This window comes from Electrophorus electricus, chromosome 11, assembly GCF_013358815.1.
Source record: "Electrophorus electricus isolate fEleEle1 chromosome 11, fEleEle1.pri, whole genome shotgun sequence".
In the NCBI taxonomy this organism is placed as follows: Eukaryota; Metazoa; Chordata; class Actinopteri; order Gymnotiformes; family Gymnotidae; genus Electrophorus; species Electrophorus electricus.
The window spans coordinates 11,692,007-11,710,252 of record NC_049545.1 but is presented as its reverse complement, the minus strand read 5'-3'; the positions used below and the strand labels follow the sequence as shown (position 1 = coordinate 11,710,252).

Below are 18,246 nucleotides of genomic sequence, written 5' to 3'. Positions count from 1 at the left end.
ATAAAAACAACTAATGACTGTTACTACAGGCGTTAAGATTCCAACTGAAAATATTAAGATTAAAAAATACATTTCACACATAAATGTTTCTTAGACTAGTGGCCAGCGCAAGCAACAGCATGAAAAACTACATTCCCAAGAAATCGATTGGTTAATACGTCATCAAATTGCGCTGTAACCCCTCGCAACAGTAATCATCTTTTGCAGCTTAAAGACGCGCTAACTAGCTATTACACTAACCGTAATATAGCTTATCCGGCTAATTTCATTATTTAGGTACCTAGCGAACCAACCACGCTAAACGTTAACAAGATGCAAAATTAAAAGCAGAACGAGGAAGCGATGCCTAAAATGAAGTAAGTAGATACGCAAGAATCGTCTTACTCCAGTGAATGTTCCGTTGGCTAGCTAGGCTATCTAGGTTAGGCTAGCTAGCGTTAGGTTAGCTAGGTTAACTCTAGCTGGCTTGGCTAAGTAGAAGTAGCTAAGTAAAAGAAAAAAAAAACCCAGATGGCTTGCTATTTAAGTACCTCGACAGCTAACTTCCGTCTGGCTAAATGAGAACTTTGCCATTAACGTGTCTTATGGACCAAGTGCCTTGACAGATGCGCTGGTGATCAGTGTCGTGTTTCTCCGTAGTGCCCATACGCTGTGGGATTTGGCTGCAGCGGAGGTCCGGGCCGAGGAAGAAGGAACCTGTGGTGATGAAGCTGAGAAAGATGCCCATGCTGGCTGCGAAAGAACTGTGGTTTTTATGGGCAGTAAAGCTGGGGTAAACGAAGGCGGACGTAACGATCGCACAGATGATTCGTAACACTATGTGTTTCGCTCTTGTGAGCTTGGATCCATATTAAGAGTCAAGAATAATTTTTGCATTTGAGATCTTTATCTTTTCTGCAGACTGTATATGAGCATGTGCAAAATTTGTCTTATCATTACATCTTTTTTCTAGGGTAAAACCACAATATTGCTCAGATTTCTTGACAGGTAAGTGAAAACCTTTCATCAGCATTTATGTATAAAACAATGAAAGCATTGGTGCCTCTCTATGCTTTCATGTTTCCCTATAGAGATGAAGCGCCCAAACCGACGCTTGCTTTGGAGTACACGTTTGGTAGGCGAGCAAGGGGACACAATACGGTATTAACAAAACACTCTTGGAGCTTTAAAACTACGCCAGGTTTTGTATTACAGCATAATTACTACTATTATTAATGTTTGTTATCGTTTTTCTTTCAACATAGCCTAAAGACATAGCTCACCTGTGGGAACTGGGAGGCGGCATGTCATTAGCAGATCTAGTGCAGATACCCATCACCTCTCCCCATGTCAGGTCTGTCTCAATCTGACTGCCTATCTGCATGCGCGCACACACTACTTGTACACCTTAGAGTTGCTAAAATAGTTACTTTCTTTGATTGATCTTATGTGACTTTACAAAAAGAATGAGGCTAATCCTGGCAGTGGCACCAGTTTATAAAAGTTACGATCAGTTGGAGATTACCCGATTGGATCCGATTGGTGTTTCATCCCATGCTGCCTTGCTGCGTTTCCTCTCTCCATACAGTGATCTCTCTGTGGTACTTGTCGTGGACCTGTCTAAGCCCAGTGCTCTCTGGGGCACCGTGGAGAAGCTTCTCCATGCAGCCCTCAGCCAGGTGGAGAAAGCATCTGCCTTACCCCAGAGGCCCAGAGAGTCTGGACGACACCATCAGCAGGGCCAGCAAAGCAGAGGCTTGCGTATCCTCCCCAAGGAGCACCCAGTGAGACTCAGCACCTGTTGCTATTGACAACCGGGGCTTCCTTTTCTTCAGCCCACTCTAACATAAAGCTTGTGTGTTTTCAATAGGACAGAGAACTCATCAGTCCCTTTCCTGTGCCTCTTCTGCTCATTGGTAGCAAGTTTGACGTCTTTCAGGTAGGCACCGCAGAGTGCCACTGTATTGGTGGCCGCATAACATATCAGGGCATGATCACGTGACACTGTCATGATTCCTACCTTTACAGCACCTTACACTCACCAACCTACTGTAAAAAAGACAAATAAATTTAGGTAAAGCAAATTTTTCACAAGTACTTTAAAGCCAAGATGTTTACTGGGAAAAATGATAATTAACTATATATTTTTTTATTTTACTTTGAAAATAACTTTTAAATTCAACTGATTGTGCAGGACTTTGAGTCAGAGAAGAGGAAGGTGATTTGTAAGACCCTGCGTTTCTTGGCTCATTACTACGGGGCATCGTTGATCGTAAGATAAATTGTTCTTGTATTTTTAAATAGACAGCAACTCATTGTATGAGCACAACTATCAGTCAAGACTATTGTGTGTATTTTAAAACAAATATTCATACAGTAGCAGTAAGGTCATGTAGATATCTTTAAGTAACACTGACACTACCTGTGATAAGTTTACCATGGTCTGTTTTCTGAGTTCCTCTCTGTTTTCCCACATAGTTTACCAGCAGTAAATCAGAGACCACAATGTCTAAGGCAAGGAGCTTTGTCAGTCATCTTGCATTTGGAACAGAGAGAGGGTAAGAAAACATTAACTTGCAGTGATTAGTGCATGAACGTGTGTATATGAAATACAAATTTCAAAGTGTTGATCAATTGTAGTGTGAAGGGAAAAATCCCAGGGTTTGACAACTATAATGGTTCTATGTCTATTTATTCTGTTTTGTCAGAAAGTCTGTCTCTACAGACCCCAGCAAACCTCTTGTAGTTCCAGCAGGCATGGATTCTCTCAGTCAGATAGGTGAATGATTATTGCCCCCTTCTGGCTATTGCAGGCAGTGCATGTTGTAGCAGAATATGTCTTTCTTCCTGAACATTGTTAGTGTTCCCCCCACCCCCCATAAACATTTACAGTAGCCGTTAACAGCAGCTGCTCTAGAGAAATGTTTGAAATAGTATTTGAATATATGAAAAAAAAAATCACAGCTCACTAATAGTCTTTACTCGTACACAGGATCACCTGCTACAGTTGATGTTGATATCGGGACCCTGCATGCTAGAAACCCACTGGACCTGTGGAAGAAAGTTTTCGAAAGGGTTTTCCCTCCAGAGGTATTAGCCATACCCCACCAAAAAACAAAACAAAACCACAATCAATAAAAAAACCACACAGGTTAATGACATGAAGACTGCATTCGGTAATAAGTAACTAAAAAAACTTGGCTTTTGCCTGTGTTTCCTCAGAGCACTAAGGAGCATGCAGAGTTGAAGGATCCAGCCAGAGATCCCCAGTATAAGGAGCCCCTTATAGACTCAATGAGGGCACAGAAAGACCAGGTACCACCACTTGGATTCCTACTGCCAGTTGCCACTCCTTCAGAGTAGTTTCCAGCACTTTTGGAATGGGGTCTTTGTATGGTTTGCATGGCTTTGAATGTTTTCCTTGTAGAGTTGTTGTTCTGGCACCAGGTTGTAGGCCCTAAGGGTGATTGACTTACTTCTGCTGTAGATGTCAAAACCCCACAGGAAGACTGCATAATACAATTAAAATATAAAATGGACTCCGTAAGCCTGGGCAAGCCACATATGTTGTTTTTGGTATTTATCCAAGCATCCATTTATTTATCCCCAGACTTTTGGATAGGAACCAGGAATCTTAAATTATTTCTGCATTTCAGCACTTTGGATTATTGCCCTACTTCTGTTCTCTTTGAAGGCCAGACAGGCAGCAGTTTTTTTTAACGAACAGTTATAGCACCTGACTGATGCTTTGCTGAAGTAGGTGAGATTCTACAGTAACCTCTTATCAGTAACAGAGAGTGGCCTGTCAGATTGAACTCTCACAGCGCTGTTTTCAGATATTGTTTTTCAGTTATTGTGCGATTAAAGTGATTAGAAATGAGAGGCTCAGTCTTGTTCATGTGCCCATCTGGGCATTATTGTTATTATTGGATCTATTTATTGATTTAAATTCTCCATTTTGGCACTTGATGGAGTAATGAGTTTATTGATCCAAACCAGAAGAAGTGTGTGCGCGTGCACGTGTGTGTGTGTGTGTGTGTGTGCGCATGTGTGTGCATGCTGGAGTGTACACTGCAGGCTAACATGATCATTGTCCTTTTTTCCTTGTCTGTGAAGGAGCTGGATCAGTATAAGCGGGAACAGGCAAAGTCATGGAAAGGCTTGGAGATCTAGATCTGCACTTACTGGGGAACCAGATCCTAAAAAGCTTAACATCACTGTCTGACGCCTATGTATTTCTAAATTTTATTCTGAAAAATCCTCTTTGATACTATATTTGTGCTGTATAATAAAGCTGTGTACATGTAATAATAGAAATGACTGGTTAAATAAATACCATGTGATTGTGAAAGCTCAGCTTATCAAACATTTGTGTGTAGAACAGTATCCTTATTCAAATGCTCAGAGTTCCAGAAAGCAAAAACTCCAGAAATATTTCCTCCTTTATTGAGAGTAGCAATAAGATTCCATTAACTGAAAACAAAAAAATGCGATGCAACAATTTGATGCAATAAACAAAAACAAAAATAAATAAAATTATTTTTGAGGAACAACATAAAATGATATGATACAGAAATGTGTAAACTGCACCAACTGAAATAAAAACCAAAAGACCCTGTACCAAGCATGTTTGCTGTTCCTCATCTTGTAAAACATGTCAAGTGTACAGTGATATACTGCCAAAACCTGCAATAGGTCAGTTTTACTGTAAAATAGGGTTTGTCCCACTGATAATGCAACCTGTTCTAAGAACAGCAAAATGTACTCTTATGATTTTGGTATCATGTCTTTTTGTACCCTGTATGGGTTTTAACACATAACATTATTAATGTACATAAGTCTGGGATGTGCAAAGTGACACCAGCACGCTACATAATCGTTTCCATTTCTAAAAGGCCCAAGAACTACATTTTCCATACCGGGCACTTAGTGACATCATACATTTACCAAACATAAAAAACCTAAGTGTTTAGTCCTGTACCAATCTTCACTACTGTTTCAGTTCCTAATTACAGATGCACTAACTCATACTCTCTCTACGACACAGATTCACAGAGAACGGCCAGGTAAGCGGTTTGGTGACAGCCCCACCCTCCCCCGTCAATGTAAATACACCCAAGCAGCAAAGTAAACGGGAGATTAAGGAAAAATAGTATACACACGATGTCGGAACACCTTCCTCCGTGAACAAGACGACTGGTGAGCTTTCTGAGCCCCATGGAGACACAAACGGCCCATTAGCTCAGACTTGGCAACTACTTCCCCCAAGTGCACACAAAGTTCCTCTGATAACAGAGAATGTTAGTGTACGGAATCTTGGCTGTTAAAAACCAAATGTGCGTTTGAAGGACTGCAAGTTTATTATCGTAAGCGAGGAAAAAAAAAGCAAGCCTGTTTGCTCCAGGGCTCAAGTTAAGATGTCAACAGCACAAACCAGAGAGAACATATTAGTAAATGTGAGATGGACAGCACAGTCATAAAACATTTCACTAAGTCATTGTCTAATACTGCATATCTTCTGAACACCTTCTAACATGGAGAACAACATTCTGACGTGCGTCAGCTGTAGGTCAACTGCTAATTAAAACCTCCAACTGAACTTTTGGACTGTCTTGTAATAAGGTTTATATGTTTTTTTTTTTAGCCCAAAAGTAAAAAAAAAATCAGTGCATAAAGATCAAGAGCTTATTGATCTTTTTTTTTTCTACTGGAGGTATAGCCAAAATCACTGAGTTGAAATATGCTTTTAATAGCATAAATGCACTTTGTGTGATCAAGACATAGATGGCATTTAAAGATTTCCTAGCACAGCCACTTAGGTACACTGGATGGAATTTGAAGTGACTGTTGCCCCATGTCTGTGTAGGGTTCTACATACTTTGGTAAGATGTTTTGAGTTACACTTCACAGTCACACTTCTGTTCTCGGGAATGTCCACTTAATGAAAGGTTTTATATCTTTCATCTGTCTTTCCTCTGTGACTGTCTTTTGAATCTCTCATAAAATGATGTTCTTCTGGTTGCAGGCCTTGGTCTCGTTCTCTGACCTCAATGACTGTTAATCTGACATGACCAACCTCCCAAGACCCCAGCGCTGGTGCATGCAGTACATGGAAAATGTTCCCTCTCGTCAAACAGACATGAATGCGGTTGTTTTATAAGTTCTTGCCATTAGTAGAACAGGTACACTTACAACGAGAGCATACAGGCACTGGAGTTGTTTTTAAAGTTGAAAGGGAACAATTACACACACACACACACACACACACACACACACACACATGCGCACACAGACCAACTATGACATCTAGCAAATGTAACACATTGGTAACAATGATTCTTGTGTCCTGTCAGCAGCAGATGGGTCTGCTTGCTCAGCTGCACTGTGTATCAAGGTCCAAGTCCACAGTTTGACCTTCACTGCTGCATTCGAGGGACAAAATATGGACGTTTCTCACATGTCAGCTTTCGGTAAATGATAGGCGCAATATAGTATGTACAAGTAAAGGTTTATTAATCCTCAGATCATTTCGAATTATGCATTAGAAGTTCGGTTTTCTGTGTTCTGAGGGTTTGAATGCTTTCGGTTCACTTGCTGGTAATGGCGCTCGCCTCTGCACTAGGGTGGGCGCGGGGGCAGGGGCGGGGGTGGCCGAGGTCCAGTCCCAGGCTGGGTACCTCTCGGCTGGGCGAAATGGTGGAGGCAGACGTGGAGGCTCCGTTGGCAGACTGGGGGCCTCTGGGGCTGGTCTTGGCTTTGGCCGTGCTAGGGCTGGCCAGGCCCAGGCTGGTCAGGGCGTCAAGGGTTCCGTCAGGGTCCACCATGACATTTATGACTGCAGGAAAGAGATGGACTATTTGAAAACAGGGGTAGGCATGTTCGAGGTATTCACCAGTCTACTCCAAGATCTGGAAATTCCCTGGCCCAAGAGGTGAAGTGTGTGTCAGGGTTTGTGGGAATAAGCAATTGTGAGACAGGTAAAGTAGAGAAAGTAAGTGGAGACATATTTTTCAAAAACTCAAGAGGAAGACTCATTGAAGCTGACTAAAAGCAGCACTGGTTGTGTGTCCTTCAAGGCCTACCTTGAAGCTGCTTTTCCACCCTTTTCAGCTCTGTTAAAATTGACGAGATTTCCTGGAGTACACAAAAGTATTATTAGTTGGATCCAATTAGATTACTTATTCTGTAAAACTACCTAGGACTGGTCTGAGGATCGAAACTGGTGTTTAATATTTTTTGCCATGGAACGCACCTTGTTACTGGTTTTCAGGAGTGGTACATCACTCTCACAACTAAGTTTGCTCTCAATATCATCCCATTTCCTGTCCTTGTCCTTAAACAATATCCTTGAAGAGAGAAGAAAATTCCAACATTATATTTAATTAAAATAACTGACATAATTCTGCATTTTTTCACATTTGTAAACCATGACAAGTTTTCAAAGGACTGACCTGATTTTGCCTGCTGTTTTGTCCACAGTTTGGCGGATTTTGGAAGACAGTTGAGATACTGATGTCAACAGCAAGCTGTCTAACACCGCCTACGACAAATGCACACCAACAGGATTTAGAGCATTTCACATAATACAGAATGATCTGGAACACGCATAACTGTGCACATGGTAAAAAACAATAACCGTTTTGTTCAAACTGTCCTGGGGGGGGGGGGCGTGGGGGGTGAGCACTGACTGGCATCTGTGATGACAAAATTTTGAGTGGCAAAAGAGTGGGAACCAAAACACATGAGAATGTAACTAATGAGCACGGCTGCTAATCAGCATGTATTACTGCACTTCTGATCTGCTGTACCTACACACGCGGCTCAGACGTATGAGTCTGATGTCTGTGTGCGTAAGGGCAGTGCCGTAGGTGGCGTAGGAGCTCGTACCGGCCTGACCTCGTCTCGGTTCCACGTGCGTCTGCGCAGGGCGGTCTGCGGGTCCAGGCTGTCGGGGGTGCGGGACCGCAGCTCCACCGGCCGCCCATTGATCTCGGGGGCCTTGGTCTGCACTGCAGTGGGGATCTTGCGAAAGTTCAGGCTTTCGTCAAAGACACGGTCCACCAGCTGGGGGCAAGAGCAGCAGACGAGGGGGGAGGCAGAAGCAGTGAGATGAAATGAGTAGGTGAAGGGATGGAGAGCAGTGTTCACTGACACACAGGTGCACTCAGCAGGGGGCACATGTACAGCTGGATATATACAGTGTAGTGCTGTATGACAGTGAGCTTATGCACAGTGCAGTGCTGTGTAAGAGTCAGATCACACACACAGCAGTTGGGTTTAACAGTTAACAGTCATTTACAGTGTAGTGCTGTGTAACAGTGAGTTGATATACACTGCAGTTACATACGGTACAGAAGTGTATAGCAGTGATCTTTCATACATTGCTGTGGTGTATAATAGTGATCTGACATACAGTGCAGTGGTGTAAAGTATGTATAGTAGTGATGTTACAGTGCAGTGGTGTCTAGTAGTGATCTTAAATACAGTGCAGTGGTGTCTAGTAGTGATCTTAAATACAGTGCAGTGGTGTATAGTAGTGATGTTACATATAGTGCAGTGGTGTAAAGTATGTATAGTAGTGATGTTACAGTGCAGTGGTGTCTAGTAGTGATCTTAAATACAGTGCAGTGGTGTATATTAGTGATCTTACATACAGTGCAGTGGTGTATAGTAGTGATGTTACATAAAGTGCAGTGGTGTATAGTAGTGATCTTAAATACAGTGCAGTGGTGTCTAGTAGTGATCTTAAATACAGTGCAGTGGTGTATATTTGTGATCTTACATACAGTGCAGTGGTGTATAGTAGTGATCTTACAGTGTAGTGGTGTATAGTATGTATAGTAATGATCTTACATACAGTGGTGTATAGTAGTGATCTTACATACAGTGCAGTGGTGTATATTAATGATCTTACATACAGTGCAGTGGTGTATAGTAGTGATCTTACAAAGAGTGTAGTGGTGTATAGTATGTATACTAGTGATCTTACATACAGTAGTGTATAGTAGTGATGTTACATACACTGCAATGGTGTATAGTAGTGATGTTACAGTGCAGTGGTGTATAGTATGTATAGTAGTGATATTACATACAGTGGTGTATAGTAGTGATATTACGTACAGTGCAGTGGTGTATAGTATGTATAGTAGTGATTTTACATACAGTGCAGTGGTGTATAATGTTACAGTAAAATATAGTCCCCATCACACTCTTGAGCTTAAGATAGATGTCAAAGGCTTAAAGCTCACTAAAAAAAGGCCAAAATGGGGCTGATGGGGAAAGGAAGTGAAACAAGAACAGTTACTATCCACCAGCATGTCTGGTCTGTTGACTGGCCCCTTCTAGCTTTCATTCAGTTATTGAAAACAGTCCCCTGGCTCAGGCTTGCTGGCCTCTGTGGGCTGCTAACTGGAGCGAGTGTGGTGGGAGCTCTGCAGCGGAGCATTCTCTACCTCCTCCCGGGTGTCGATGGCAGAGCCAGGCGTGGTGGCTGCCGTGCTGACCGTGGTGCTTGGCGCTGTGCCTGAAGAACTGACCGAGTCGATCTCGCCGGCCACGTCGTGGATCTCCCGCGCCAGGATGGCCAGGTCCTTCGCCAGGTCCTGGCTGATCCTGCGCACACAGGGGAATAACCTATGACCAGTTTTAAATCTCAATTTGAACCAGTTTTAAATCTCATTTAAAACTGCAATTTAGTCCTAGACTGAACAAAACCAACATGGCTCTGGAATTATCCACCCTGCTGTCAGGAAGGTCCATCAAATATCTGATTAACCAGCCAAGATGCTTCTAAAGTTAGACAAAGATACTTGGAAGCAGTGAAACCTGCAGAGTCTGGATAATCTAATGATAAGATAAACACTGGTAAATACTGGTGAATACTGATTACTGATTAGGTGTTTTGGTGGAGAGTGAAACAGGCAGAATGGATTGTGGACACTGTCTGGAGTTTCTCTGTGGTACTCGCCCTCACTGTTAAGGTCCAAACTCAACGTGACAGGACGCTCAAACGAGTCGACAGCCCACCACAGAATGGACAAAGAAATACGTGGCTAGAGTCCAGTGTCTATCTTCCAAAAGGAAACAAAGAGTTAGAAAAAGGCGGAGTTGATAGGTACCTGGCGATCTCCTCGCTGTGGGCGGTCCAGTCTCGGATGTAGTCTTCCTGTTCCCTCATCCTGTGCTTGAGGGCGATGCCACCCAGGCTGGGCGTGGCTGGGGCCGAGCCGCCCAGCCGGCTGGCACGCAGGGTGGTGCCCGGCCGCAGGCGACCGTGCTTGGGGGAGTTCCGGTTGGAGCCGAACTCATCCTCGGAGGTGGAGGCATACTCTGGAGGCATGCGTCTCCACCTGTTCCCGACTGCATGGAGACAGGAAGTCATGGTTACTGTGGAATCTTTACGGATCGGTGGTGAGGGCATACAGCATAGCCACACTCTATCCTGCCATTCAGAGCTGGCAAACCGAATGTCTACGTCAAGCAGCAGTATGCGATTAGGGGATATTACATGGGTCTTAATGAAAACAGGAAAACGACAGAGGCAGAGAAAGACAAGCAGATGAGTGGTGATGAGTGGCCGTAGGAAGTTCTTGTCAATATGTCAGCTTGACTCTTCTCGATATTAGACACACACACAGTAAGACCTGTGTTGTTCCAGGATAAGAAGAGCACCAGACATACACACCACACGCAAATGGTTCAAACCCACAATCTCCTTCCACCATTGACAAGGTTTTTTATGTCAGCCGACAGTAAATGTTCAACTGCTAATTAACAGAATCATTAAGAAATTCTTGTTCAAATCTGACACATTTTTTTCTGATCGATCGTTGTCATTTGCAACATCCAATACTTTACATAATTATGGGAAAAACCTTGTTTCAAATGGGAGTGGAGAATTTGGCTGAAATGTTTTATACAGTATCGTGTATGGCTGTAATTGAAGGCACCTAAAAGCCTTGAATCGCTATGTGTTAGCCTAGCAGCGTCCCAGGCAGAAGTCAAAGCCCGTAAACAGCAAAGAGTAACCCTCGCCACGGTGAGATCTAAACTATGCAGCACTAGCCAAGTTATGACAAGCACACACTCTGCTACCTTCTCTCCACTCTTAAGTCATAATTACACTGAACAAAATACAGGATCTGGGACGAGGTTGCTTGTTCTTAACAAACCAGACCAGCCTGTCATTATATATTACTGCCATCAGGGGGAGCCATGATGACAACATTAGGTGATTGTAACCGACTTCAATTCAGATTACAAAGTGCTTGCATCAGCATGGAGACACGGCTAAATATCTTTGACTTGATCTGTAATACTGTAAGTCCTGATGATTACAAAGTAGTAATCTACTGAGGATAGAGTACAGTGTCAAGACTGTTCTTCCAGGCTGGTAACTGGAGGTAAAGCTCACGCGCTCACCAAAGCCAAGACAAACCCACAGCAGCAATATGCAAGGTATGGAGCACAGCCTTGGAGAGGAAAACATCTGCATGTTTTCATTATCATGTTCTATTTCTTCAGACATTCGGATACACATTTGACCATGGTCTGGCATGCACAGACACTTGCACAAGCGCACTGAAACACACACACACACACACACAAAGGGAATGAAAAGCACACACAGCCCAGAGGTGGTACAGTACCCATGGGCTGGTCCTCTGTGAGGCCATCCTCAGGCTCTGCGAGAGGCAGCTCTGTGTAAACGCTCTCTTTACGGACAACAGATGCATGCAGGGACAGACCAGTTACCGAAAGTTACACACCAGACAATTACAGGCGGCAGACAATGAAAAATCAGACACAGAGAGACGGAAATGTCCTGAGCAGTCACTCTGAATCTGGTTGTATGGGAGAAATGAATGCTAGGCCTGTCCGCCCGCCCATCATTTGAGGCTGGATTAACATCACAAGCAAAAATGGACACTTCACTAGATTTGCACGGTCTGGGGTACTGTGGTTTTGGATGCATTCTCTGAAAGTACCTCCTCTGACACAACATTAAAATACCTTTTATTAATCTTTTCATAATGAATTATTAAATTCAATAATAAATAATTGATTCATTATTAATTATTAATACATGTCTTTCCCAATTTGTTTTATTGTTAACAGTACATTGCTCGATTTCCCAAAAGCATCATAACGCAAAGATCATCTTTACGTGGTAGAGAGAATATTACACTGAACACCCTCCCATTTGATGATCTTAACATTGCGTTGCTTTTGGGAAGCCGAGACCTGTTCAGTTACTCTAACCATACCCGGTGATGTACTACACGCGTGGTGCGCATGCTGTCAGCCAGTGAGGGGGCTCACCTGCGGGGGTGCTTGAGGCAGGAAGTGTGACTTTGCTCTTGGCGTCAGCCAGTTTGGAGACGCTGTTGGCACGCAGGCGTGGGTTCAGTTTGCCATCAGCAGGGGTGGGAGCGCGGAGGCCCAGCCGCAGGGCTGTCTCGGCGGACATGCGCACGGCGGCCGCCCCGCGGCCCGCCGTGGCCTCCGAGTCACTGCGTGCCGAGAAGGAGCCCAATCTGGTGCGCCTGGGCTGGGCCAGCATGTCCAGCCGGGACGGGGCCTTCCTCCCGGATGGCGGCTTAGATGTGGAGCTGGTGGTGGACACCTCGGAGGCCACAGAGACGCGGTCGGCGTCGGCGAGATCCGTGTCGGATGCGTCGCCCAGCCGTGCCCGGCGCAGCAGCGAGGCCCTCGTGGGCCGCGGCTGGGGCAACCCCGCGGGCTTGGCCGCGGACGCCCCGCTGGCTTGCGGGGCCTTGCTGCTGGGCTTAGTGGCTCTGCCGCCCTTGGACGGGTCCAGTTTGGCGTGTGACGGCTCATCCGTGGAAGCGAGCGTTCCGCGGCCGTGCGAGCGGCTGGAGTAGGTCTCCTGGTCAGAGGAGAGGATGTCAGAAATGGGCAGCGAGGATGTCTGCTCATCGTCTGTCAGGTCCAGGGAGGGCTGGCGTGCCCGCGGGCCAGCTGGCGGGGGGCGCCTGGGGTCCGGGCGCCCCTCCCCCATGCCCTTGCTCTTGGCCTTCCTCTCCAGGCGCTCGCGCGCGCCAGCCGCGCTCTTGGCCGCTGAGCTTGCGCTGCTCTTCTCCCTGTGAAGGCTTGAGAGCGAGCGGCGTTTCTGCGCGGCCTTCCGCTCGGCCTCGACGGCTGCCTGGCTGGCCGCGCTGCCCGTGTCCACGTCCGACTCCGGCGACACCGAACGCCCCGCCTCTGTCTCTGGCCCCGCCTTCTTCTCGTTGCGTAGCTTGGCTTCCAGGAAGGCCATGACAGCCTCGGTGTCCTTCAGCAGCGTGGCCGTGTCCATGCTGCCGGCCGAGTCGCTGCGCTCGCGCCGGCCGATGCGTGGGATCAGCTCGGCGGGCACGTTGGCGCTCGGCCTCTCGATGGTGAAGCTGCCCTGCCTCACCAGCGGCTTGCCGCTCCTCTCACCATCACTCGCCCTGCTCCGGTCCTCGCCCCGCCTCCCGCGGCCCCCCTCGCCAACGATCTCTGCACCCTTCGTTGGGCGTGCGTGTGGCTCGGCGGCGCGGCCTGGCTTTGCAGGAGGCGTGCACTCCCCATCTCCTTTGTGCTCGCTGTGGCTCTCCTTCTCCTGGGGCTCCGTGTCCTGCTTCTCGCCGATCTCTGAACGCAGGCCGGAGGAGGAGGCCTTGGCCAGCTTGCTCCTCTCGTCGATGGGGAGCTGAGGCAGCGTCCTCCTCTTGCGCTCCGCCTGGCTGGAGGTGGCAGAGCTGGTGCTCTTCATAGACTCCAAGGCATCAGTGTCTGAAAGGCAAATGCTGCTATTGGCTTTTCAGTTTGAGAGATTCGAGCACATTCGTACTGCACATGAGTCCTATGGAAATTAATCAACAGCCCCTATGAGAAGCTGCATTGTAAAGAAAACAGGCTATGTTTCATGTTTAAAGCCTCATTTTTGTTTGCATCCATTACAAAATTTGTAAATATAAATTTGCAATACTGTAAATGATCTTCTACTATTTCTACTTATACTGCCTTTTTATAAACATAAATAAATAAGCATTTTCAGGAGCATGCAGTTCTCATGACAGGTTCAGCATTTCCAAATGCACCACATAAGCCCAGTGAAGAATATGAGATGACGGTGATGAGATGAAGGCGTGTACCTCGCTCCTGATGGACGAAGGCGAGGGGTTCGGCCCCCGAGCCCTCAGGATCAGTTCTAGTGTGATTAGCAGCTAAACTGGCCCACTGGGAAACCCAGCGTGGACTGCCGACAGCAATCGACTCTGCCACGAGGTCCTACAGATGAACAAGTGTTATGAGCTTGAAAACAACCAATCAGGACACTCCTTGTACAGCCTCAGAGTGTGAACACAAAACCTCCATTGAGGCGGGCGGCTGGTAGTGCACTTCATTAACTTACTAATTAGCTCAGTCTTAAGCATTAATATTCTTAACTGCTTACAGAGGTTTTTGGTAGGGCTCAGCCATATGTTACTGATACTGTGATTATCATCTAGAAATCATCTAGAAATCATCTAGCTTCCATCATCTAGTGATCAACTGCAAGTTTCATTAAAAACTACAAAGGGCCTTTAAACAACAGTAATGTCACATGAATTAAAACTGCATAGTAACATGTTCCTGACTGGATATTAGCCATCATCATATTTTTTAAAGAAATTTCTCGCTTTATTCTGTTCTTAAATAGGTATTAAAACACCTACATAAAAACATCATTCTAATAAATGCTTCTTTTAAATGTAGCTGGTGCATTGCAATCATTTTGTCTGTAACCTCTGAAAAAGATAAATATCATGAAAATGTATCATAATATCCCATTTGGCCATACCGTCCAACCCTAGTCCTTAGCTGCAAAATTACTGCAAAAGGACATCCCCCCCCCCCCCGCCCCCCCGGGTCTTTCGCAAAATTGATTTTTCAAGCAGCGTGTTGGTGCCTGCTTTGCTTGAACGCAATACCACTGCAGTGGTGCAGCACAGCCTTTCAGCTTCACTACGTGCGTGTGCCTCGAGGCGAGAGGACTCCACTCCTCCTCTCGTCCTTTAACTGGGTCAGTCCGTGAGTGGCCTACGCTCTGTGTTAAGGGAATGCCTCCCACTGATTAAGGGCTAGTGGAACGGCTCTTTAAAGCAATCAGACATTCTCATGCACGGCACACTCTCCCTCCACACACCTCTAACAGCCTGGACTTGTTCCTGTAGCTATATTTGCCCACAGGCTAGGCCTGCATCATTTCTTTACTGATTCCGAATGTCAGGTCTCCTGAGAGACCCGCACATGCGCCGCACTCGAAGCGCTGCTGACGACCAAGATGCTGCAGCACACAGCGCAGCACAGAAATGATCGGAAAACCTCGGCAACCTCGTGAACCGTTCAATTTACAATCATTGTTCAAAAAATTGCAGGCTGCACCCATTAGATTGGAATAAATAAATTGGAGTCCCACTCATAATCCCCTTAAGAGCTACAGCAATAAAAGACAATTGAGCATGGTGCAAACAGTCCCACAGTAAACAATAAAGCCATCATTACCTCAGCTGTAGTGCCACCGGTTTTCTTGCTGTCCTTAGTTTTTCTAACAGCTTGCTGTTGCCCAGGGCATCCGGGTTCCTGCGAGCTCTCCACCCCAAACACCTACACAGCACAGAGACACAGAAGCATGAGGAACAAGAGCTCCTTCTCTCGTCTGAGAAACATGAGACACCGGCACCTGAGCAGCGAGCTGAGGCTTCAAAGCTCCGGAGCTATGGACCACACATCCCCGCGCCGTGGCTCCATGGCAACCACACATGAAGCTGAGTGTGTTAACTAGTGAGCTTGCCACCTGTTCAACCATCCAGAACTGGACACTCCTATTCCATTAGACTCATCAGTTAGGTGTCTTCACCCTGTACTTTGTATTTGACTTGGAATGCCAACTTTTGTTTGGCCTAAACATGGTATGGGGGGGTGGTGATGGTGGGCAGAGAGAAGTGACAGACAAACTGACCAATATGATTGTGTTGCTTGTTCAACCCCTCCAGTAGTTCAGAGATCATCCAAAAAAAACAACAACAGACAAATCAAGTCAAAACCAGACATGGAGCCTTAAAATTGGACTGTCTGGGTGAAAAACGGATGACTGGCAACCCCAGTCCTCGCTAGCATCAAAGACGCAAGACCAGGGACCTTACTAACATGCACAAGCCCATCCATCCATCCATCCAACCATCCATCTGTCTATTCATCAATCCATCCATTACTCTGTCCACTCTTTCAACCTGTTAATTCATCCTGTCATTCACACTTCAATGTATCCAGTAGCCCATGGTTTCAATCAATTTCTTCTTTTTGGGCACTTTGCAGGTCCCTCAACAACATTTCTAATTAAAAGTAAGTACCACTACAAAGACGACGGTAAAGTACTGCATACAGATGCTGTGTTAAAAGACATGACTTTCGAGCCCCCTGGGGATAAACAGAATAATGGAATTGCAGAGCTGGGTGCAGAGGACCATTACAAGAGCATTAGATGTAGATTCACAGTGGGGGATACTTGCTTGCTGTTAAGAGAGATCTCCAGGCAAAACCAAAACCTCAGCACTTCAGCCTGGATGTGAAGGATCACAGCATACAAGACAGAACACACTGGCTGTTTGAGTCTGCTTGAAAGCTTAGTGCAAAGTTTCGCCATCTCAATATGCCAAGAGTCACGAGTCCTGGAAACAAACGCGCCTTCATCAATGATGTGTTTGGCCCACAATGACTGACCTCGGTTCTGTCAAAAGTATGAGATAATGGCAACAAGTCCAAGTGCATGTACACATTCAGCACTCTGCATTCAGCATATTCCCTAAGATACACGAATACAGAAACATGGAAAAGAACTATGAAAAATGCACAAGACTAAATTAAGGGTAAAGGCTAAAACCCGACTAAAATTTCACTGAAAACCTTCTATTGTTCTCAGCCACAATTTGGCACACAGATATAGATGCCTGTACAAGTCTATGCTGTGGAAGAATCCAAAACATTCTCCCGATACCACAACTAGGGCTCAGCACTTTTAGTGAATCATTTCAGAAGACACCCAGCAAACACGAACAACCCAAGTATCTGCGAGGACTAATTCATAATGGCTGATTATATACAGATTATGTAGAAATGACTGACTGTGTAGGTTCGCAAGCCCGTGCCCATACCTTGTCAATCATACAGCGGGCCTCTTCTTCCTCAGGGTTGTGGTTCTCCAGTTCAATGGTATAGGTGCCTTTGTCACTCTGGTCGTCGTCCTGCTTCTGTGGCTCATCTCCAGAAGCCGGCTGGCCCACCCTGACGGAGCTGCGTGCTATGCCACCCTCCTCCGACCTCTGCTTCTGTAGCAGCCTTGCTGCTGTGGGCGCCACCGCCGCCAGCGTGGCGGCCACGCCCTTGACCCCGTCCGCCGCCGCCGCCGCCTTGGGCCGCGGGGGCGGCGCTGGGCAAAGGCCCTCCCCCGCCCCTCCTCCGGCCAGCGGCGCCGTCTGGGAGAAGGAGTAGGAGCGGCGCTTGCGCGGGTTGTCCTCGTCGAAGAACTCGATGGTGAAGGCGGTGCGGCCGGCGGGGGCGGCCGGCGAACCCTCGCCGATCCTGGCCCGCTGCAGGCCTGCAGCGCGCAGCCGCTCCTCCAGCGCCGCATGGCGCCGGCTGCCGAAGCGCAGGCCCAGGCCGTTCTCCGAGTCGCTCTGCGTGCCGTCCTCGTGCTTGCTGCCTGCGGGGCGGGAAGGGGAAGCGTCTGGGTGTTTAGCGCATGCCCAGCAGGGGAGGAGTGCGCGGGACGCCAGCCTGAGGGCGGCCGCAACCAGACCCCCCGCATGGGCCCCACAGGGTGGAGGGAGAGTGCAGAGCGGCTGGCGTCTCACCTTGCAGGAGGAATGCATGCCAGACACAGGGATTTAGCTCAGACCACGCTAGTCTGCCAGCTACAGGGAACAAAACACAGAGGAGGAGGCTACTCTTGAGCTCAGGCAGTTCCCGAGGCAGCATACAGCCAGAGCTGAGACCCCGGCTGTGGGAGGTGGTGGGAGTCACCCCACACTAGACACCGGCCTCTCGTGCAGAGGCCCCACAGACAAAGGGGCTCTTCTGAGGCACACAGCACGCTCTTTGAATGAGTGGGGCTTGCATCATCGGTCCTCCATGACTCATCTCCTCGACCTAGTGCCATCTCCCCCAAACAAACAAACTTGACTACGCCCACTAGCATGCATAAACACTTTGTGATGCCTGATCATAACATCATCATGC

At 46.7% G+C, this 18,246-nt stretch overlaps 2 protein-coding genes across 8 annotated transcripts in view; one reads left to right on the top strand and one right to left on the bottom strand.

Moving 5' to 3' along the window:
* Positions 1–183: 183 nt before the first annotated feature.
* dync2li1 (dynein, cytoplasmic 2, light intermediate chain 1) lies at positions 184–4,330 on the top strand. 2 transcript variants are annotated; one of them, XM_027011546.2, is made up of 13 exons: positions 184–356; positions 640–772; positions 953–987; positions 1,071–1,140; positions 1,245–1,333; positions 1,568–1,763; positions 1,850–1,918; positions 2,174–2,251; positions 2,458–2,537; positions 2,688–2,758; positions 2,972–3,069; positions 3,202–3,294; positions 4,096–4,330. In XM_027011546.2, the coding sequence occupies exons 1-13, from the start codon at positions 343–345 to the stop codon at positions 4,150–4,152; spliced, it is 1,083 nt and encodes a 360-aa protein (XP_026867347.2). In that variant the 5' UTR covers positions 184–342; the 3' UTR covers positions 4,153–4,330. The 2 variants fall into 2 exon arrangements, with proteins under 2 accessions (XP_026867347.2, XP_026867348.2); XM_027011547.2 differs by lacking the exon at positions 184–356 and having other exon boundaries at positions 741–833.
* Positions 4,331–4,408: 78 nt separating this feature from the next.
* The window catches only part of cep170aa (centrosomal protein 170Aa), a 35,596-nt gene continuing 21,758 nt past the window's right edge, over positions 4,409–18,246 (bottom strand). The window contains exons 9-20 of one of the 6 annotated variants that reach the window (XM_035531435.1): positions 17,163–17,710; positions 15,514–15,615; positions 14,121–14,256; positions 12,301–13,758; positions 11,628–11,693; positions 10,098–10,338; positions 9,432–9,612; positions 7,867–8,043; positions 7,431–7,519; positions 7,232–7,325; positions 7,062–7,113; positions 4,409–6,814 (exon numbers count right to left, since the gene is read on the bottom strand). In XM_035531435.1, coding sequence (XP_035387328.1) covers positions 6,567–6,814; positions 7,062–7,113; positions 7,232–7,325; positions 7,431–7,519; positions 7,867–8,043; positions 9,432–9,612; positions 10,098–10,338; positions 11,628–11,693; positions 12,301–13,758; positions 14,121–14,256; positions 15,514–15,615; positions 17,163–17,710 — 3,392 coding nt within the window. In that variant the 3' untranslated portion in view covers positions 4,409–6,566. The remainder of the gene's footprint in view (positions 6,815–7,061; positions 7,114–7,231; positions 7,326–7,430; positions 7,520–7,866; positions 8,044–9,431; positions 9,613–10,097; positions 10,339–11,627; positions 11,694–12,300; positions 13,759–14,120; positions 14,257–15,513; positions 15,616–17,162; positions 17,711–18,246) is intronic. The other 5 variants (XM_035531436.1, XM_035531437.1, XM_035531438.1 and 2 more) reach the window with 5 other exon arrangements.

Coding starts and splice junctions, on each gene's coding strand:
- dync2li1 (XM_027011546.2), top strand. Junction 988..1,070: donor TTGCTCAGATTTCTTGACAG/GTAAGTGAAAAC, acceptor GTTTCCCTATAG/AGATGAAGCGCCCAAACCGA. Junction 1,919..2,173: donor GCAAGTTTGACGTCTTTCAG/GTAGGCACCGCA, acceptor CTGATTGTGCAG/GACTTTGAGTCAGAGAAGAG.